At 39.7% G+C, this 23,650-nt stretch overlaps 2 protein-coding genes across 2 annotated transcripts; one reads left to right on the forward strand and one right to left on the reverse strand.

Annotated features, from left to right (window-relative positions):
- Positions 1–7,273: 7,273 nt before the first annotated feature.
- On the forward strand, positions 7,274–8,508 carry LOC127769340 (acidic endochitinase-like). Its single transcript, XM_052294893.1, has one exon. It carries the CDS (start codon positions 7,353–7,355, stop codon positions 8,256–8,258), a length of 906 nt encoding a protein of 301 aa, XP_052150853.1. The 5' UTR covers positions 7,274–7,352; the 3' UTR covers positions 8,259–8,508.
- Positions 8,509–10,213: 1,705 nt separating this feature from the next.
- LOC127784373 (plastidial pyruvate kinase 2-like) lies at positions 10,214–17,550 on the reverse strand. The gene is made up of 12 exons (XM_052311641.1): positions 17,136–17,550; positions 15,476–15,763; positions 14,948–15,113; positions 14,143–14,277; positions 13,961–14,071; positions 13,791–13,879; positions 13,537–13,599; positions 13,168–13,343; positions 12,474–12,576; positions 12,245–12,393; positions 11,348–11,456; positions 10,214–10,660 (listed from the first exon to the last, which is right to left on the reverse strand). Exons 1-12 carry the CDS (start codon positions 17,388–17,390, stop codon positions 10,553–10,555), a joined length of 1,752 nt encoding a protein of 583 aa, XP_052167601.1. The 5' UTR covers positions 17,391–17,550; the 3' UTR covers positions 10,214–10,552.
- Between the last annotated feature and the right edge of the window lie 6,100 nt (positions 17,551–23,650).

A 23,650-nucleotide genomic window follows, 5' to 3' on the forward strand; every position in this document is an offset into this window, starting at 1 on the left:
ATTCTTCTTTCAATATTGCTTATTTTTAATTTTGAATTTCAGCTATTTTTAAATTGTACTTCTACTTGGACTCTCCTTTTTATTTTTTTTTCTTTTTCTCCGATTAATGTGGGAATTTCTAGCCCCCACAACGAACATGGTGCCTCCTTTCAAAGCTGTTTTAATAATATAATAGATAGATAGATAGATATTGCTTGACAGATGTGTCCTATCTTACAGGTTTGGAATACTTTTTGTTGGTTAAGAAAGCAGTAATCGCCTGTTGCTTTCTGCTCTTATCAGCTGTCACAGACAAACCCTTTGGCTTCTCACCCTCTTAACCTTGTTCACTTTTATCCAGACCAGATAATATATGAGGTGAGTGTTTTTAGATGAACACAATGGGAAACACTGCGTATGCAGTCATGGAATTATTTTTATCTCTTAGATTGTTAATGGCATGGTGTTTCCTTTTCTGGATGCTTACACAGAAACGAAATACAAATAGGGAAGAAAAAAAGAAGAAGAAAGGGATGAAGTACCCGATTTCATTGTGTTTGAATCTTCTCCTCCACTTTCCAGTTTCATCGTACCATTTGGCCATTTGAGCCCTTTAGGCTCGTGCTTCGTGTCCAACTTTGTAGCCACCGAATTACTGCAACTTCGTGGGGATTAATCGAGATTTTGATGTGCACTCTAGTCTATCTTGGCTGGCCATCCAACTTGCCCTTGTCCTCTACGGGTTGCAAGTGGCCACGCACAGTTGCGTTGGTCTACGCACCGTAGATCACGCCGCTGGGTGTCGACGAATTTAACTTTGGTTCAAGATGTGCCATGTGTGCCGTGTGTTGTCTTGTCCGGGAAAGATGGAAATTCTGAATGTGTGGTTTACTAGTACAAGGATTATTTCATCCAAAGAGGGAAAAAAAAAATCTGCGAGTTCCCTTCAGTAGAAAATGGGTAGCAGAACATTATTGTTTTAAGCTGAGTTCTAGATGTGTGGACAGTTTTCCATATTCAGATGAAATTCAGTCCTTAATTTTTCTTCTAAGAAATGGTTTGGTTGAGAGGGTTAGAAACAGCTGCAACTGTGTTTTTTCTCCTTTCTCAACGAAAGGCAGGATTGCTACCGTCGGATTGAGAAGGCAAATAGGTATTTATAATACAGAAACGAGTTTACAGGAGGCTATAAGTACTAAAACTCAGGCCTGTCGAAAAACACAGGCTGATGAATGATGACTGAATGAACAGAGACAACTGGGCCTTAACCCAGTGCACTCACTACTCTGAATAATGATCATAGCACTTATTTGCATGCATATCTACCATGCAGTAAAAATGAATTCTGACGTATGATCAGTGTTCATTGGACCACTTAGAGCTCATTCAGAGTTTCAGGCTAATAATAAAACTAAGAGTAACCGCTCCCCCGCGTCACTCTTGCGCAGATTTCTCGGGGGCGAAACCCTAGCCGCCTGCGTCGCCACCTTCCATCCACCCTCAACGCCTCGCCGTCGCCGGAGCTCGCTGCTGCAAAGGCGAGCGGCCAATTGGGAAGGCGGCGGTGAGGACATCGTGAGTCGTGACCCAGCGAAGCTCGCCCTTGGCATGAGAGGACGGAGCGGCGCATGGCGTTGCAGGTCCACAGCGGCTAGAGTCGATCGGCAAGGGCGCAACGGATCCGACGCTCTCGGAAGTGGATTTGGCGTTCCCAATGCAGGGGCGCAGACGGCGGTGGAGGTTGGCAGCTGGAGAGAAGGTGGTGGCGGCAGTGGCGGTGGTGCCGGATCTAGAGCTCCCAGATCCAGTTCGACAGTGACGCTGTGACAGGAGGAAGCGCATGGCGCCGGCCGACACGACGACGTGTGGCCGGCGAAACGCGTGGAGAGTGCGACACCCGTTGTGGGGCTCCAGAGGGAAGACCATGATGATGGCCCTGGCATGAAGGAGCACGACTAGTGGAACATGGCCGGCGTGGTGGCGAGCCTGCTATGGTGGAGCACGGCAAGGTGAGGTGGTGCGGTGACGAGACTGTCACAGTGGGAGGACGGAGGCGAAGGTGATGCGACCAGGCGGCCCGTAGGAGACACGGGCAGCCTGGTCGAGGTGGCGGCAACAACGGTAGCATCATAAGAGGGGCGTTGAGGACTGCGACAAGCTCCTCTCTAGGTGTTGGTCCTCTTACGGCGGCGATTTGCCATCGCAAGATGGCCACGCTGGACGGACTAGTGCGGAGAGAGGGGATTCATCTTCTCTCTGACCCTCTTCCTCTCCAGCCCACCCATGTGGATGAATCTGGAGCACGCCAGAGGTCGAGATGCTTCTTCGATGGCCGGCCGGTGGCGAGGCGTCGACACGGTGGCTGCGTGTTGAAGAGGATTAGCTGGTAGTGTCTGTTGAACTTGACATGCACACATTGACATGAGAAAGTAGGAAACTACAGGCAAAAGCCTAGCCTTCGGGCCGATAACGGCGACGCCTGCGTCGCCGCATTCCTCTCGGGACGTTGTTACATTTCTCCTATTCTAATGGTTTCTTTAAGTATTAACCATGTCCTGGTTCTCTAGGACGGGCGACGGCGGCGCTCTTAGCGTTGTTCCCTTATTTTTAGACGTTGTTCAGAAGAACTATTCCTCTGGCCTGTCGTGTGCTTGTTTTGTTTTCAGTAGCAGGATTAGACGTTGACGCATGGTGTGGCTATTTTTTTCATTTTTTTTTCTAGTCTTCTAGAACTACAGACTTGTTCTTTTTTCTTGATATATCAACGTATTATCTTGTGTGGGTTGTTTTGGAAAAAAATAAAACTAAGAGCAGAGTATCACCAGTTGGAGACTGGCCAGTCAGTTTCTACTTAAGTAGACTCTCCAATCTCCATCATGTGACTATGTCTGGATCACTACAACTTCTTCGACGTATGGTTTGCTCCATGGCCTGAACAAGTTGACTGGGACGTGACCTACGTGTCGCGCCTAACATTTCTTAAGTTCAGACCAAGCATTTGCCTCGTACATACGTAATTACGTATTCCATAAAGAACTTCACCGCGTCCAAAGCAGATGCAGCCGCGTTGCTACTTAATTATCAACTGACATGAGCCAATGATACATTGATTCTATAGCTGAAAGCTAATGAAATCACTGATCAATGGATCATGTCAAAGTCATCCCTGATTAGCGGGTTGTGATTAACTGGTGGAGGAAAGTTTCTATCCACAAATTAGAAGTCGACATCTCTGCAGAACTGGACCTAATGGTCTACTTACACGTGAATTCTCGCATGCAGTTCGTGATGGTACAAGTTGTGGCCACACAAAAGGCTGGACCTGTTCTGTTCATCTCTTGCAGAGGATTTTCACCCGTTTTGTCTTGTGTGAAAATTGACATTGCGTAGTAGTAACCGGTAAGCCAGCGATGGAACTTCAGTCAACAGGTTGTTCTCATGGAGGGATTACTTAGCAGTGTAGGCAACAATGTATTGAGGCCGTGTTTTCTCCTTCGGAGAAAATGACGAATATGGCTTCTGTTCTTAATTAGAACTGTCCTTGTTGCTCATACATGGATTACTTAACTGAGTAGACAAGTTAATAAGAGATCATATAGAGGGATAGTGCACAGCTAGGAGCTTAGGACGTTTGAAAATAACTTCCAATCCAATCGATTGCTTGCAAAGATAAGACGATGAAACTACCACAATACGGACTTCGATGAGAAAAGGGAAAAGGGGCGAAAGTCATCGCTGTCCAAAATTCTACGAAGTTCCTTTGAATTGGCTTAGGACATACTCCCTCTCTTTAATATTATACTCCGTAAGTCGTTTAACTTTTTTAAGTCAAAGTTTTTAGGTTTGATCAAGTTTATAGGAAAAAAAATTAGCAATATTTACAATACCAAACTAGTTCATTAAATATACTATTGAATATATTTTAATAATATGTTTGTTTTATATTGAAAATATTATTATATTTTTCTATAAATTTATTTAAAATTAAAGAAGCTTTACTCTAAAAAAAATCAAACGACTTATAATATAAAACGGAGAGAGAAGGAATTTCGGATGAATTTTAACATGAGATCTAGTCTCGTAAAAAATCATTTATCGATATATCTTCTTATTCATGTGTTCCTTCTGTGCTTCCCTCAAACGGTCATTTCTACATCATTTCTGCCTTTTTTTTAATCCATGGAAGCCCTTTTACGTGGTGATCATCAGAATTTCGTATGCAAATAATCTTGATGATCTTTGTAAACATTTAGATGGTATGGTTTTACTTCCTTGAAGATGAGCTTCTGATTATATAGTGTAATAACATAAGACACTTATTATTTACATTGGATAAGTAAACTTCGAAAGTGTAAAATTTTGCCAAAATTGAAGTAACATAAATCATAAAAGCATAACTTTGTTAGATATTTTTTATAATATTAATTATATGTCAAAGTTACATTTAAATGATTGTGTTAATATGTCTGAAACACCAAATATGAGTAAGGAGGTTTATTTAAGAGTAAATTGTAATTTGAGCCATCTTTTATTGTCAAAATGTTACTTTACACACCCTTAAATCAACTTTTCTTTTTTCTACTTTGTACTAGGTAATTTTTGCTATTTTTTAAATATGGATCACCCAAATATCTTTTCTAACTATGTCTAGCCTCCACTCTAGCAAATATATAGACTGCACATAGATGGAGGAGTTCGGCGGTGTGCTGGAGCCGATTTGTTTGAGGTTGTTGATATATATACATAGAAAAGTTTATTTATGATGATCCAAACTACAATAATAAGGGTGTGTTTAGTTCACACTAAAATTGGAAGTTTGGTTGAAATTGGAACAATGTGATGGAAAAGTTAGAAGTTTGTGTGTGTGGGAAAGTTTTGATGTGATGGAAAAGTTGGAAGTTTGAAGAATTATTTTGTAACTAAACACGGAGTAATATTATTATTCGATCCAAATAAAAAACAAATAGTTTAAATATAATTCAAAGCAAAACTTTAACGATAAAATAGGACTCAAATTACAACTCACTTTCTTAATCTATTATATTATTAAAACAGTTTTGAAAGGAGGCACCACGTTCGCTGCAGGGACTAGAAATTCACACATTAATCGGAGAAAAAGTAAAAAAAAAGAAAAGAAAAGGAGAGTCCAAGTAGAAGTACAATCTAAAAATAGCTGAAATTCGGAATTAAAAATAAAATAATATAAAAAATTAGAAAAATTAAAAGAGAGTTCAAGTAGGAATACAATTTTGAAACAACTGAAATCTGTACTATTATATAAATTGAAGATGTTTTTACCGGTATTTTGTTACGTCATCCGTGTATAAGTTGGTTTTTAAGTTCTTTTGTTTTTGAAAAGACATATCCGTCATCCGGTGAAAAAAAAGGTGAGAAAAAAAATTAAAAAAATAGAAAATAAAATTTCTATTGTAAAAAAAAACGTCCGACTCCGACTCCTCCGATGGAAAAAAAAGGAGAGACGACGGGAAAAAAATCGATACAAAAAATAAAAAAAGGAGAGAAAAATTTATACCGTAAAAAAAACGTCCGACTCCGACTCCTCCGGTGGAAAAAAAAAGAGAGACGACGGAAAAAAATCAGGAAAAAACAAAGAAAGGAGAATCAAGCGACAAAAAATTCAAGCGAATTCTCACAGTGATGAATCATCGTAACTAAACCATATAACAATAATAAGACTAAAATAGTTGTCACCCGTTGTAGCGTATGGGCTTTTCTCTTGAAAATAAAAAATAAAAATATTAAAAGAACACAGTACGATATTAATTAAAATTGAAAAAAAATTCTGAAATTACAAAACGAAAAATAAGATTTCAATTTGGAATATAATTTGTAAATAACTAAAATTTATGATAAAAATAAAGACTATTAAACGAAAAGACCATTTAAAACACATGACGAGATAAATTAAGTAACATGCCTATAATGGAGTAGAGTGGTGGCGGTTGATACGACATATAAAAACTGTTAATAAAACACCAAAATAGAATCCTAATAATGATTAAAAGGAGAGACGATAGGAAGGCCGTGAAGCAAATGAACAAGACGATTGCCGGGACTTCTAAAAAGTAAAAAAAAATCCAATGATAATTATATTCGATTTTTAAAATCTCAATGACAATAAAAAGGAAAAGCAGCGGGCGGGGTGTATAGGAGTATAGTTGCAGAGCCGCTGACGGTTGACAGGACTTCTAAGAAATAAAAAAATGAATTCCAATGATAGTTATGTTCGATTTTTAGAACCACAATGACAATAAAAAATAGGCGGCGTACGGGCCGTAGAGGAGAATAGTGGCATCGTTTGACAAGACTTCTAAAAATTATAAAAAATAAAACCCAACAAGACAATAAACTCTAAAAACTACAAGGTTCAATTTTTAAAGATTCGGAACTTCTAAAAAGTAAAAGAAAACAATGATAATCATGTTCGATTTTAAAATCTCAATGACAATAAAGAATGGAGGCAGCAGGCAAGGCATAGAGAAGTACAATGGCAAAGCCGTTGACGGTTTGGCGGGACTTCTAGAAAGTAAAAATGAACCCAAACGATAATTATGTTCGATTTTTAAAATCTCAATGACAATAAAGGGAAGAGATAGTGGACGGACTATAGAGGAGTATAATGGCAATGTTTGACGGGACACCTAGAAATTATAAAAACGAAACCCAACGTGACAAAAAAAAACTCTAAAAACTATAAGATCTAATTTTTAAAGGTTCTAAGGAGAATGAATAGAAATAGTGGTAGATCGAGCAAGCAAATAAAGAAGGAGATGACATAAGGGGTAGCAACTGGTGTGACTTTTAAAAAACTATATAATTAAAAACACGGGATGATAAGGTTTGGTCTTTTAAACTCTTAAGACAATGAGATAGCTATTTAATAAATTTTAAGTAAAATCATACTAAAAATATATGATTTTATTTAGGTACTAGCCGCGAGCTAGTTATTACTATTGCGCACAAGTCTGAAACAACCACCCGGCCGTGTTTTAGAACCAAAGACAGAGAGAGAGAGGTAGTACAAAGTATATAAAGACTAAAGGAAATTAGAGTCCACTTCGAATAATTAATGCATGGTTTCTGCAAGCACAATTGAAATAGACAAGTCAATGCATGGTTTCAAGTCTTCGTTGTACTGTGCGTCAAACTTTCCTGGCTAGAAAGTACACTGCAAAAATTGCCATCTAGTTTTTCAAAGTTGGAACGGTTCAATTCAACCATGCATATATGCATCCACCCCCTATAAAATGGCCACCCCGCAAGCCACAAACTCCACCACCAAGCAAATCACGTAGTCCCTCCACACACCTCGTACCTCGATCTCGAAGCTTAATTACTAGTTAACATTAACAATGGCTGCTAATAAGCTCAAGTTCTCCCCTCTCCTTGCCCTCTTCCTCCTCGCCGGCATAGCCGTCACCTCCCGTGCCGGCGACATCGCCGTGTACTGGGGCCAGAACGGCGACGAGGGCAGCCTGGCCGACGCCTGCAACTCCGGCCTATACGCGTACGTCATGGTCGCCTTCCTCAGCACCTTCGGCAACGGCCAGACCCCTGTCCTCAACCTCGCCGGGCACTGCGAACCAAGCTCCGGCGGCTGCACCGGCCAGAGCTCGGACATCCAGACGTGCCAGTCGCTGGGCGTCAAGGTCATCCTGTCCATCGGCGGCGGCGCCGGCAGCTACGGGCTGTCGTCCACCCAGGACGCCCAGGACGTGGCCGACTACCTGTGGAACAACTTCCTCGGCGGCAGCTCGGGCTCCCGGCCGCTCGGCGACGCCGTGCTGGACGGCGTCGACTTCGACATCGAGACCGGCAACCCGGCGCACTACGACGAGCTCGCCACGTTCCTGTCGCGGTACAGCGCGCAGGGGGGTGGCAAGAAGGTGATCCTGACGGCGGCGCCGCAGTGCCCCTACCCGGACGCGTCGCTGGGGCCGGCGCTGCAGACGGGGCTGTTCGACAGCGTGTGGGTGCAATTCTACAACAACCCGCCGTGCCAGTACGCCAACGGCGACGCCAGCAACCTGGTGAGCGCGTGGAACACGTGGACCGGCGGCGTCAGCGCCGGGAGCTTCTACGTCGGCGTGCCGGCGGCGGAGGCCGCGGCGGGGAGCGGGTACGTGGCACCCGGCGACCTGACGTCGGCGGTGCTCCCCGCCGTGCAGGGCAACGCCAAGTACGGCGGCATCATGGTGTGGAACCGGTTCTACGACGTGCAGAACAACTTCAGCAACCAGGTGAAGAGCAGCGTCTGAGCTATAGCCTCAACCTCAAGCCCCCAAGCCTGAGTAATTAACTTACGTGACACGTATACTTATTACTTACACAGTGGTTGAGTTGGACTATAAATAAGAGAAGATCCGTGCATACGCATCTGTAATATAGTAGTAGTAGTAATAAGCAGTTATGTATGCACAACCCACATGGTGTACTTTGTGTAACTCTGTGTTTGATCATGGGAGTGTATTTGCCGATATAAATTAAATAAGGAGAATGATTTGCATTAAGCCAGTATGTTCGAGTTTGGAGAGCTGATCGGCTCTGATTCACGGGATAGCCCCAGTGAACCACCTCTTCGTCTTCGGTGTTAGGTCGCGTGACCTATCGCGACCAAAAATAAAAGAATTCTTGTACGAAGGACCGGACGCAAGATAGATGTCGTTAGGTGTTTTTTTTTTTTTCAAATGAAACTCGTGATCAGAAAGTCACCAACGGAGCCATAAACGTATACGCGCAGGGCGTATCCAGTTGTACTATACGCCGGTGCCTAGCGTTAACTGATGATCGTGTACTACGTGCATGCATGGTGGAATAAGCGTAAAAGTTGACTAATCCAACAAAACTCAATCGGTCAATTCGCGAAGCGGCAGCTGTCTTTCTCTCCGTCAGCCCGCAGAGCACGCCCACCGGCGCACCGCGCACGCATGTGACGTGTGGTTCCGCTGGGGAAGGAGAAACGAGGGCACGCGAGCTCCGCGACTCCGGTCTCCGGCGCTCCTATGGCTAAGAATTGAAAGGCAAAAGCTACTCTCATGGTCATGGCGAAGCTTCCGCCCGTTGCCTGAGCAGATTGGACCTGTTTAAAAGATTTGTTACTTCACTGGGGAATACTAGGGATCAGTTGACCGATTCAGGAAATGAAAATCGGACGTACACGCGCATGAAGGAGACTCCACCCTAGTTTCTTCTCCCTCTCTCCTCTTTAAATATTTTTCCTACAATTACTTATCTAATCTAAGTATAATTTGATTATATTGTTATATTCGTTGTAATTAAATCTTTACAGCAAGATATCATATGATTATATTCTGATAAAAGAAAAACATATGTTTCAAACCATTGAGTTCCATACGTGATAGCAACATGTTTTAACGCGTGTCTTCTTTGTGTTTCATAAGCTACCTGTCCCTCTTTTTTCTCCACTTCATGCATGCATTTAGTGATATTCGGAATGATTTTTCTCCTAACTACATATCCGATCTATGATCCAATCACTACCATTCTATTCATTGTAATTAAATCTTTACAATAAAATATCACATAATTATATTATGATAAAAGAAAAACATATGTTTAAATCCATTAACACTCGATGTTTCATACATGATAGCGAGTTTCAACCTGTCTTTATTGTGTTTCACAAAACTTTTAAATGTTTAATGGCTGATTTTTTTCACCATATATAAATTAAAGTTTCATCCGCGGTCAATTGAAACATAATTGAAACATTTGACTGTCCGTTTTTTTACATGACATCGGACGTTGTCCGTTTTTTTACATGACATCGGACGTTTGATCTAGAGCTCTCCCCTATTTCACCTACAACAAAATTTTTATTCAACTTGCAGTTATACTTTTTAAGCACTATTTTACTTTTTCATCAGTAGGAAGTTACATCAAGATTCATGTTCTTTTATTTTTATATTCAGCTGGCAGTTAGCAGTTACACTCAGTTATATAGCACTTGTATTCAGCTACAATGCACTTACACTTGGTTATAGCGCACCAAAATTAGATTTTACTATAGTTTTTTCTTCTAGATTTATGATTTTTGACCTTTTTTTATTTCATTGAAAACAGACTACATCCATTGATTGAAAATTCTGCAAGATTCGAAACTAAAATCTATTGAAAGATTAATAAGTAGTAAAAAGAAAAGGTTGTGTTGCAAGTTCCACAACTTCAAACACAATTATTTGCCTCATGCAGATATCTATCAAGCCTTACAGTAATTCATATAATAAAATTGTTTCTGTTCATACAATCTCTGACAAGGAAACATATAGGCAGTAATACAAATCAAAGAACCCTGCGATACTCATGCTACGGATTGGGAACGATCGCTCACACCATTTTACATGCAAGGTAACATATTTAGCAACGAATATAGAATCACAACAATGGCTCTCTCATGTCTTGCACACAACTCACCAAGCTCACAGTTAAATGATGCCAGTAATGCCAGCGTGGTATTATCATCAGGCCTAAGGTTTTGCTGGAAGACCGTCAATTCATTCATGGGTTAATATCTGTGCCCGCAGTCTTCACATCAAACCTTCCTGACCTGAATATTATGGGTGGACTGCGACCGCCAGATAGGTTGCCTGCCACTTTGAACAAGTGCAACCTCCTCGCCTTCCTTCACCATACCATGTTTCTGTGGAATATATATAGCATCATATCAAATGGTGAGTATCGTATGTGGAATAGTGGATATTTGGGGCATGGCTATTTTATCAGTCTATTTTCAGCAACAATTGCTTTCAGTGGCTACAGCGCAAATAACAATTTTCTGCATTCTGCTAACCCCAAAAGTTCTGAAAATAAAACATTCTATTATTCTAAAGGCGAATAAGTCAGCTGCTTGTTTTTAATCCAATTTATGTTTTACAACAAAATAAATGGTATGAATATGCCATTCACAGCAAGACCATTATTTTGGTCATTTCAATGCCTTTTCTAGTTCTATACTTATTTGTACTGGAAAATAACTGTGCCTGTTGGTTCGTTGGCTCAAACATTAAGACTTGCCTCAATTACGGTGTAAATTTTTTTTACATCTTTTTCACACTTGAACAGCAAAGCCCCTAATGGTGCAAAATTATCTCACTAGAGAGAAGGCATAATACTACAATATTATTTGGCCTTTAATGATAATTGATCATGACTTAAAATATCAAGATGCTTTTCAACATCGATTTTATTTCCCAGTTTACAGGCAAGCTGTAATAAATTTCAATTCTGAGGTCAGGTGTCAGGACATTCTCCTGATAAACGAGTTTAACTAATGCCTATTAAAGTGACGCAGAGAAAATCAGAAGGGGTAGAATATATTAGAAATTACCAGCAAGTATGACAAAGCGTCACCAAATGTCTTCTCAGCATCATCAGAAAATTCCATCTGGACTGGACATACACCTTGGTACAAAGCCAATCGTTGTCTAACTCTCTCCCTAAAAACATACCATCAACACTAATTAGGTGCTTGAAGATACCATATTATAAAGGAAAAATGAACAAGAGAAACATCATACTTTTAGAGAGCCAAACATTTCAGATCAATTGTCTGTTATAACGTCAGAAGTACATGCTGTAATTATATTATCTAAACTCAGTTGTCATTGATCACAATCTCATAGGAAATACTATCAGCTGATATTTAACCAATTACTAATAATGTATCAGGACATTTCCAAATAGAGCCAATGGCTGGTAAATTAAAAGGGCCTTCCATCTTGAGTTCATTTTGCTCCTAGACTAAAGCAAACCAATGCTAACTAAAACCCTGAGATATCCATGTAACCATGTAGCATAACAGTTTTTTTCTTTACTAGGATGCAGGCCACAAAATACATATATCATTTGATACAAATGGATAGCTCATGTAATGAACACAATTGAGCATAATTTCTTTCTTGGTTCACAGAGGTTATCAACTAAGAGGCTTGGTTGGCCAAGGCAGCTCCTGCCAAAGTACTACCGCTAGTCATTAGTATATGACGTTTTGGACAAGTAAATGAACTATCATTTGCCTAAAGTTGTTTGTTGTAACGACAAATATTATAGACCAGAGGAAGTATTACTGATGGATTGGAAATTTGGATGTGCTAAATGGAAAACCATAACATAATCAGACAAAAAAAGTTAACATAATGTGTATTTTACTGTTAATTCAAGATTATACAACTAGAAAGAAATTGGGGTTTATCAAGCATCAGAACGAAAAAAAATAGAATCTTACTGGTCCGTAAAGGCAAAAATGGTGCCAGAAGGGCGGTAATGACTAAGTAGGATAGCCATAAATCCTGTCCTGGTGAAAACCACAATTGATGTTCCAAGAGTGTTGGACATCATTGTTGAATGGTATGCAAACATTTCACTCATGTGATTCTACAGAAAGAAATGTAATTAGAAAAGGGAATTGAATGAGGAAAAGGCACAGGGGTATCATGGCAGTTCAGAGTTCAGACCTTGAACACCTGACCAAGGTTAGCCGGTGTTTCCCCACCAGACATAGTGGCTTCAGTTCTCAGGGCAACAGTATGCATGACCTTAACAGCTTTCAAAGGAAACCTGCCAGGAATCAAGCCATAAGCTTGGCAATGTATCTCTAAGTTGAATACATAACAGAATATTTGCAAGCATATGCTACAGAAACAAGTGCACCATACTTTGCAAGTAATAATACCAATGAAAAATTTTATCAATTCATGTAATGAATTTCACAGAGTTGGCAAACAATGATATAAAGTCCCATAATAATTTATTTATATAAATAATTTATATGGCATCAAACCAGGCGTTACTAGTAACTTCAATACCATGAGTCCATGACACATTTCCAAAGAGCAAACTTAGATGGAACTATGGAAGCCAAATCAACAGGAAACTAAGAACTCAATGCTGAAAAATTATAAATATTTACTTTCATGACAAATATAAGTAAATCAAAAGGCACCAGAATTTCATGACGTACAGGTCTTCTACTGGACATACCATATGTTCTAGCAATTCCAATAACTTCCAAGAGAACGCAATTGCAAAAACATGATATTGTATGGCAAAGTATGACTGAATAAAAAATAAAAAAAATCAGCCTACTTTAGTTATTAAAATTTGATCATGTGAGTGATCATCTATGCATAAGAAAAGGATATCACATACTTTCCGTGTGCAGTTTCCCCAGAAAGCATAATGCCATCAGAACCTTCTCGAACAGCTATAGCAATGTCTGAAACTTCTGCTCGGGTTGGAGTTGGATGAACAATCATACTTTCTAGCATATTAGTGGCAACAATAACAGCTTTTCCCATGCTCCTGCACATTCTAATAATTTCTTCCTGCATGAAGACACAGAAAATTCTAAGACTGCTGTTTGTATGTTAATGCATTCCAGCATGAAGACTATTTCCTGGACAAATTATAGATCTAGAAAGTACGGAAACAACCAAAGTAATGGCTTTTTCAAGCCTCAGGTTGTAATGGACATGTTAGCACAATGGAGTACGAGCAATATGATCGATTGCATCATACCTGCAGCAGCGGTACCTCCTCAATAGGGAGTTCAGCTCCCAAGTCACCTCTGGCAACCATAGCCTACATCATTCAACATTACATATGTCAGAGTTCACATATTGAAATAAAAAAAGTTTGTATACAAAATCAGAACAAGTAAAAAAGGAAGCCTTATTCAAGATTTTACATACAGCTCAACACAATCTAAAGCTAAGATGATGGGTTTAACGCGTCCTGCTAAACTGAAGTATAAGAAAATTCTGTCTCTTTACCCCATCCGATGCTGTGATGATTGAGTGTAGGTTTGGAATGGAATCTGCACTTTCAATCTTTACAATTACATGTATATCGGCATTGGAGCCTGAGAATCAAAACAAAACACACTATTAAGACAGTTGAATAAGTGCTGGATAATTTTCATAATGTAGGGGATAATTATTACTTCTGAGATAATCCTTCAATTCATGCACAACTTGAGCATCTTTGACAAAAGAAACGGCATAGTAGTCAACTTGATTCTCCACACCAAACTTAATATCATCCCAATCCTTGTCTGCAAGTTCAGAAAATGAGAATGAAACAAGAGTGTTTATAATATTCAGTGAAATGAATGTTGACTATTACCAGTTATTGATGGCAAGGTTGCGCTCTTTCCACGAACATTCAGGTGACGCCTGGATTTCAGTTCACCTCCATCAATAACTTCACATTTTACCGAATCTTCAGTTTTGGACTTGACCAACAACGACATCATTCCACCTAAATGGTATCAACATATCGATCAATAAAAGCACATCATGAAACCGTATAGAATCGAAGTTATATCAGAATACACAATCATCTCAAAGCAGAAAAGAAGATTTCTACAAATATCTGGTGGTCTAGAAGAAGTGTTAATCAGTTGTGCATGACTGAGCAATGTTAACAGCAAATCAAGACTAGCAGACTTCATCTAGGAAATGATCTCTAAAAAAAATGTTAGGTAACAGTGTTCTTAGAACTTGCCAGTTGCAGATAATTATGTTGTATACTGTGCCCACATACGCATACTCATACGACACATAATTCATGTGAATTGGCACTTCACAGTAGTCGCAAGAATGAGCTCTAGGGAAGCAGCAAAAGAATGGAAAAAAAGGAAATGTTAAATTCCATTAACTCTGGGCAGAAGGAAATGAATATATGATATTTGAAGAGCTTAGTAATTTAACCAAGAGCAGATCACTCATGGATCTATCTACTGCTCTACGTATGAGCACGTGCCATATATGAAATAAATAATTAATTCTAACCCTACAGCAAAATTTTAACACTTAACTGTTTTAGATAGAGTGAGTTGTTTTGCTTACAGTGAATACAATCATATGTGTGTCTATGCAAAGGAGACAAAAGTAAGTTAAAGATTAGAGGGGAAGGAATATCCACATACCATCTACGAGGAGCATGTCACCCACTTCTACATCATTAACAAAGTCATCATAGTTAACGCTAACACATGTCTCAGTCCCAACTCCTCTCTTAATTGTGAAAGTGAACTCCTGGCCAGTTTCCAACATTATTGGTTGAGGCAAATCTCCACTCCTAACTTCTGGTCCCTGATATGTAAAACACCATTATGATCCGAGAAACCCTCTATAGCATAAGAAAATGAAAAGGGCAGAGTCAGCCGCCAGCAAGTTTTTTTCCTGGTACTTGGTAAGTATTGAAAGGTATAGGTACCTCATAGTGTTAAGCAGGAGGTATATAGCTCTCAGTAGATGTATTATACCTCCTGATTAACACTAGAAATGCCTCTACCTCACAATACCTCCAGAGGAGGCGTAGACCGCAAAAAAACACTCTAGCATGAGCACATCATACTCTGTGTAAGACTAACACAAATATAGCAGGTTCTTAGGATGATTACTGTGAACCGCCCATTCATTAGAGTACAAAAACTCAAAGAAATAATACTGACCTTCGTGTCAAGCATAATAGCAATCACGTTATCCTTTGTTTGAGCATTATATTCCTTTACTAAGTCAATAACTTTCTGGTGTGATGCATGGTCTCCATGTGACATATTAAGCCGAGCCACATTCATGCCAGCCTCAGCAAGTTTCCATATCATCTCCTTTGTGTTAGTTGAAGGACCAATGGTGCACACGATCTTTGTCTTGCGTCTCACATTTGGTTTAGACCACACACCATTGGCTGATGTTGCAAGTTGCTGAATGGCCTTGAGATGCTGGAAGTTTTCTTCTTCCTGTAAAAGAGATATTATTGCCAAAAAGTTTAACAAACTTTCAAGTCATAAGAGTATGTTTTAAAAGATTACAGCATTACATTCTACGTTACTGAAACTTTCAATGCACAGTAACTAACTACGGTGACAATCTGTGCATAATACTCCCTCCGTCCCATTTTACAAGGCGTAACTTTTTTTCGACGGAGTCCCAAATTACAGGGCGTATCATGTATTAAGTAGCTTTCTTCCCCATGATGCCCTTCTGCTTTGCATGCATCTAACGCTTGGATACTAACCCGACAATTAATCGGCTTGTCAAGCCATACACCTTTGCGGGAGAGGGCAGACGTATCGGGCAGGGACATTTGGATCTAATCTACATGCATGCGTGAGTTATGGGAAGAGGAGCGATGGGAGTGATCTGCATGCTAGATTAATTAGTGTTTAATTAGGGGCACATGCAGAAGAAATCATGACCTATTTTCACGTCTTGGTCTTTGCAAAAAAAAAGGTGCGCCATAAAAAATGGGACGGAGGGAGTATTCACCTCAAACCAAACCAGAACAAAAGGAATTGAGTCTTCTTGATGGTTGGGAGTTTTCATAGCTTAATGTGGCTTGAGAAATGACAACGTTCTTGAATGGTTTTAACCAAACTAATCACAGAAGTAGCACATTCTTGTTCGAAGTAGCCTACCCATGACGAGATAGTTTCATTATGCTCAAGTAGTTTAATATTTCACAGTGGCGGGAAATAAGATTAGCACATTTCAGACTCTGCAGAGAAATATTTCCAAAAGCACCTTTTTAGAAGACTGTTACAAGATAAGGAATTGCAGGTATGAAGTTTTTCCTTCCTTACAAGATAAGGTCCCTAACTAACTCAGAATTGTGCCAATGTCATTTTCCAAAATAGTACATCAACCCAGATCCACACAACCAGAAACTAACAAACCAAATGAATCATGAGCTGAAAGAGAAGAGGGAAATGGCCACTTTTACTAAGGAAAAAAATATTTTCCAATGATCTATTCAATAAAACTACTGATTAACAGGTTCGCTACCAGCCTACGAGCTCCTAAGGATGCATGAAACGTATCAAAACCGAAAGTACACGAGAACGTATTCATGGAGAAATAGTGAAGAAAATGACATTTACAGCAACTCCGCCCTCTAAATTTCACCGCCACAGGCACGAAAACGATACCCCCAAATGTGACAAACTCGGTTTCACCGTCACAGGGTGCCAATTTCACGCCCTTTTCATCCCGAAAGCAACCGGACACCTCAAACACTCCATCCCATCCCAAATCCACCCGGGGGGATAAACCCAGCTAGCGACCTGCGAGATACCAGTCAAAAGAGTACGAGGAGAGAGAGATAGAGAGAACCTTCACGTCCGCGTCGTCGTCGGCCGACACCGGCAGCACCTCGGCGTCGAGACGCGGGGCGCGGCTAATCACGGACGTGACGGCGGACTCGCGGCGCGCCCTCGCTGCCCCCGCGCTCCCACCGCACCAGCGCGGCGCGAACGACAGCCTCGCCGCCGGGCGGAGCGCGTCGGCCCCAGATCCGCCGCCACCCAGCGGCCTCCCCACCGCCGCCACCGCCGCCGCCGTCCCTGCCGCAGCCACCACCTGCGCCATCCCGATGCGGAGGAGATTTGGGAATGGAGAGCGAGAGAGAGAGGGACAGAGGAAGAGGAGGAGGTTGGCGAGGAAGAGAAGAGAATAGGAGGTGAGGTGCGCGTGCGACGTGACCCGCGTGCAGCGGGAGGAGGAGATGGATGGGTTTGGGTTTAAGGAGAGGAAGAAGGCTTGGGCCGCTGCTGATGCGGAGCGGCGGCTTCGTTTGTATCGAAGGGGGCCCCCTCTGCCGAGCTGGCCTTGCAGAGGCCGCGTCGTGACGCTCTCCGCTCTCGCCTCGCGCCCCGCGGCCTCGGAGAATCCGTCGTTGAGTGGGACGCGAATATGCGGCTGGGGTTAGGCCTCCACGTTTGTTGGGGGGATCCGTGAATCCGTGATACGGGTGGCAAATGACACGATGAAACCCCTGTAAAATACTCCCTCCGTCTTAAAAAAAAAACTCTGGTTTCTGGATTTAACATTTGACCGTCCGTCTTATTTGAAAAAATTATAAAAAAAATTAAAAAGACAAGTCACACATAAAATATTAATCATGTTTTATCATCTAACAACAATGAAAATACGAATTATAAAAAAATTTCATATAAGACGGACAGTTAAAGTTGGACACGGAAACCCAGGGTTTGCCTTTTTTTTTTTTTGAACGGAGGGAGTATGTGTTTTGAGCCTTGTCAATGAGATATGCCAGTGAAATATTTAACTGCTAATAATTGTACTTCCTCCATCCTATAATATAGCAATCTAGTACCCGATGAGATATTTCATAGTACAACGAATCTGAATAGGAGAGTGTATAGATTTATTGTAATATGAAATATCCCATCCGGTACTATATTGCTATATTATGGGACGGAGGGAGTAACTACTAGTACTTCTACTGCCGAATGGGGGCGTGAATCTCCTGTGTTCTGTGATGGTGACGGCACCAGTAGATGGACTTTTGTTACGCTTCAAAACTCAAAAGTCCGGGGTAGGAAAACCATGCGGTGGACTTGGGATTGGATAGCCCGGCGCAGGCAGACGGTCGTGCCAAACGCAAGAACATGTGGAACGACCTCTCCCTCCGTCTTTTAACATGTGTGTTTACAGGGCGTGGAGTTGAGATAAAATCCAACCACCGGTTGTCGCTGTTAGTAATCCTGCGACAGTACATTCGTGGAATATGGTGGTATATACTCCCTCCGTCCTAAAATAAGTGCAGTTTTACACTATTCACGTTCAACGTTTAACCGTTCATCTTATTTAAAAATTTTTTATGATTAGTGTTTTTATTGCTATTAGATGATAAAATATGAATAGTACTTTATGTGTGATTAAATATTTTCATTTTTTCACAAATTTTTCAAATAAGACGGACGGTCAAACATTGGGCACGAATATCCACGGCTACACTTATTTTGGGACAGAGGTAGTCCTACTATGTACTCCCTCCGTCCCAAAAAAAAAAAAACCCTGGTTTCCATGCCCAATATTTGACCGTCCGTCTTATTTGAAAAAATTATAAAAAAATTAAAAAGACAAGTCACGCATAAAATATTAATCATGTTTTATCATATAACAACAATGAAAATACGAATTATAAAAAAATTTCATATAAGACGGACAGTCAAAGTTGGATACGCAAACCCAGGGTTTACCATTTTTTGGACGGAGGGAGTATACGGTAGTACTCCGTAGTACGGTACCGTGCACCGGTGCGCGTGATTCTGGTCGGCGATGGAATTATACGAGATTACGTGGTGTTCTGCACGCCACGCGCCGAGCAGTGGACGGGGAGTCGGGGACAGCTTGGGCAGTTGCGCGCCGCGCTAGCTGATAGTGGATTCGTGGGAGCGGCCGCAGGCGCGGGCGCGCGGCTGAACCGCTGAAGCGACCCAGCAGTGGCCAGCACCAGCAGATGATCGCGTCGACGGGATGGCCAATTTATTTTGGCTAATGGCTACTGGTTCGATAGCGTGGGACGAGTCGACGGTCTGAGCGCGCAGGTGCAGACACAGGCCTCCTGTTTAGTTCCCATAAAGTTTTTTCCAGAAACATCATAAACATCACATTAAATTTTTAAACACATACATGAAACATTAAATATAGATTTTTTAGAAAACTATTTACAAAATTAGGAAGAAAATCGCGAGACGAATCTTTTGAGTCTAATTAATCTATGATTAGCATAAGTACTACAGTAACCCACATATGCTAATGACGGATTAATTAGGCTCAAAAGATTTGTCTCACGGTTTATAGTCGAGTTATGAAATTAGTTTTTTTATTCGTATCCAAAAACTTCTTCCGATATCCAGTCAAACGTCCGATGTGACACCCAAAAAAATTTTTTTCGCGAACTAAACAAGCCCACAGTCGTAATGAGTGTTACGTGTGCACCAAGGCCGAGTTTAGTCCCAAACTTTTTCGGAGCGGTCGACCGATCTAAGTTGAAAAAAATCGGACGCTGCTACTCTACATGTGCTCTATTTTTCTCACGTCATATGTGCAGCATAGTATGTGTCTCTATATGTACTCTTTCATTGCTACTTAAAGGATAAAGTTTTATTAGCAAGTTTTGAATACTTTTTTCTTTTAAATTACTCATCTGTTATTGAATCTAATTACACCATCGTACTCATTGCAATTAAATCTTCATAACAAGATCTCATATGATTATATTTTGATCAAAATAATATATATATGTTTCAACCATTCAAATTTGATGTTTCACGTGTGAAAAGAAATTGTTTCAGTTGGAATCCAAATATGTTGCACGTTTTAAGTTTTCATGCTATAATCAATTTTTATTTAATGTTTGTACGTGGCGTTATGTGGATGTGACTTATTCTGATGTTTCGTTGATTTATTTGTAAATGTTGCACATTGTATTATTTGGATGTTTCAGTAGATATTATGTGATGTTTCAATCGTTACACCCCGATGTTTTATGTAGTATATAAAAATGTTTCAGTAAATATTATGTAATATTTCAATCGTTACACCCCGATGCTTCATGTATTATATAAAAAATTATATAAATGTTTCAGTAGTATTATGTTATGTTCAATCATTACACCTCGATGTTTCATATAGTATATAAAAATGTTTCAATAAAAAATATTATCAATTTTCTCATAATATGGTCATGCGGAATCTTATTATAAAGGTTTAATTAAAATAAATACAATGGTATAATCACATCATAAATTGGATCAATAGTTTAGAAGAAAAATCATTTAGAAAATTGATTAGAAAAAGTAGTATAGATGTGAGGTACACCAACCCATGAGAGAGAAGAAAGGAGAGAAAAGTACAAGCAGTACATGCATGCAGAGATTCCCACATCACATAGAGAAGATTAGAATATGGTGCTACAAATATACGGGCGTCCAATTTTTTTCAGTTTAATCGGACGTCCGATAGTAAAGCCAAAGACCCCCAAGACAAGGTACAACTGTTGGGAAGGGCCGTAGTTATCTCCAACTTTTTCTTCGAACTTCTAACTTTTTCATCATATCAAAACTTTCCTACACACAAACTTTCAACTTTTCCGTCACATCATTCTAATTTCAACAAAACTTCCATTTTTATTGTAAACTAAACACACCCCAAGCTAACAATAGTTATGGCTTTGTTTAGATCCACCCCTTTAGATGTAGGGGTAAAATTTTTTACCGTATCATATCGGATATATGGACACACATTTGAAGTATTAAACGTAGGCTAATAAAAAAACAAATTAAAGAATCTGTCAATAAACCGCGAGAAGAATTTATTAAGCCTAATTAATTCATCATTAGCAAATATTTACTGTAGAACCATATTGTTAAATCATGGAGCAATTAGGCTTAAAAGATTCGTCTTGTAAATTAGTTGCAATCTACGTAATTAGTTATTTTTTAGTATATAGTAAATACTTTATGCAGGTGTTCAAATATTGACATGGTGAAAAATTTTAGGGTGAGATTTAAACAGGACCTATAGTACAAAGCTTTAACACCTCTCCTTTCACATGTTCAGGTAGCTAGCGATGATAGTCCTACGTTATAATGGGCAGCATGTTGATACTGAAACCGTACGCTCCGTTATACAATAAATCGTGTCCACCAGATACCGCATGACAAGATTTTTTTTTACCACCTCACCTGAAAAGATATATTCAGATATATTCACTCTGTTTCTTAATATATAATATTGTTAACTTTTAAGATACGTTTGATTATTATCTTTTTTTAATTATTACTTCCTCCGTCCCAAAATGTAAGTATTTTTTAATTATTTTGCGTGTCTAAATTCATAGCTAAAAATGCTTACATTTTGGGACGGAGGTAGTTTTTATTTTATTATGACTTGATTTTACTAAATGTTCTTTAAGCCTGACTTAAATATTTTTATATCTACACAAACTTTTTTATTAAAATTAATAGTCAAATGTTTGTTAAAAACTCAACGGCGCCATATACCCAAAAGAACAGTATATGTTTAACCGTCCCTTTGACTTCTATGTTCAACATGTTCCGTCACATATTCATACTTGAGTTCTTTTGGCCATTGTATTTACAGTCTTAGCATGTTTTTAGGCACTCAAATCGTGGACGGACTCGTAGCTTTCTTTTTGGCTATGTTTTGTGGGGACACCCAATTTAGGCCTGGTGCCCCAAATATCCACTCGTGATCGTCTAGGATTTCGATCACGCACAGATTGATATACAAAACAGCTTTCAATTAATTATACAAATTTGTTCATACAACCTAATTATACAATTGTTAAAGGTTGAAGAGATCCACACTAATACATCCTTACTTGAAAATACAAGGAAAATCCAAACTCCTAAACTACTAAACTACAACTAATGAACTCCACAAGCAAAAGCTAGACTATCCTAGAAAAACTTGTTGTTGCTGTAGACCTCGCTATCTTCTGGTCTTCTTATTAGCACAATTCTCTATATGTTAAATTATGCAAGAGTGGGTACTTATGTACTCAGCAAGACATATTATAAATAATTAAAGGTGAAGAGATATGAATAAATGAAACAATGAGTAAATAAAGGAGTAATAAAATCATATATCATTCTTATCCTCAAAATTTAATTTTTAAAACTACTTATACTTCAGGAGTAGGAATCACCCTTATGACATATCTCCTTAATCGGGAGCATGGTGTATTCGAATACGGTACGACTATGTAGTGTCTGCCTAGCTTTACCCACACAATGAGAACAATTTGCAAAGGCTGTAAACACCATAGTCGTTCGAGAGTCCCACTTACTACTAGTTACTGCACAGTGGGGTCTTGGTTCATCATAGTGGTTGAACTCTTGCCAGGCCTAGGCAAGGTTACTATATCGTCACACTTTCATGAAGCCCACTGTTGTGAATCATGCCGCCCAAACACCTTACGCATGATTCACCCCAAAAAACTGCTCCTAATGAGCTACCCAACAGTCTTTCATATAGTGGGACAATACTAGGCTAAGTCCAATTACTTGGTCGTGTAGATGGGCGCAAATTATGTCATTTCCCATAGTATAAGGGGGTAATTATAATCCAGTTAAACCACCAAAAATTATGTCAACATCCAAAACTTCCATACCAACAAACTTCACCATAAATTCCAACATTCACAACTTTCAACAATCACAACCTCAACTCAAATGCCCATTTTAACCGGATTCCTAAGTTTGTAAAGATATTTGAATAATAAACCACATAAAATGATAACCATGTATCTTTCTATAACCTCATGTAATAATGCTTGAAGGCATTTAACATCTACCCATGAGATGCTAAATGAGTAATATATCATGCATAAAACTAAACTGAAGATTATATTGAGTTTTCTATATGATCAAAATTTTAGTTATGTCTTGCCTCACGCCTCGAGATTCTTGTGGTTTTAGCGTAACCATCTGGGTCCACATAAGCTCCTTGGATGTCGATAGAATTTGCTGTACGGTCGAACGTACTAATACGAAAAGATAGCAAATAAAGCCTATAAGAAAAAAGCTACAGAGAAATGATAAACCAAGGAATAAATAAAATTGGAGCAAAGCGAGGGAAAAAGGAATGGTTCAAAATAGATTTAAATTTGGAAAACAAAAGAGAGGTTTTGGTTTCTAAAGGTTGGGAATTAAATAAAATCGAAGAAAGGATAATTTGGATAGGTGGGGTTTATTTGGTGGATTTGGTTTCTAGTCGGTGCTATAGTTGAGCAGCACGACGGCTAGACATTTGGGTTTGGTTAGCCGATGCTGAGGTTGGGTAGCATAATGCCT

This window comes from Oryza glaberrima, chromosome 1, assembly GCF_000147395.1.
Source record: "Oryza glaberrima chromosome 1, OglaRS2, whole genome shotgun sequence".
NCBI lineage: Eukaryota > Viridiplantae > Streptophyta > Magnoliopsida > Poales > Poaceae > Oryza > Oryza glaberrima.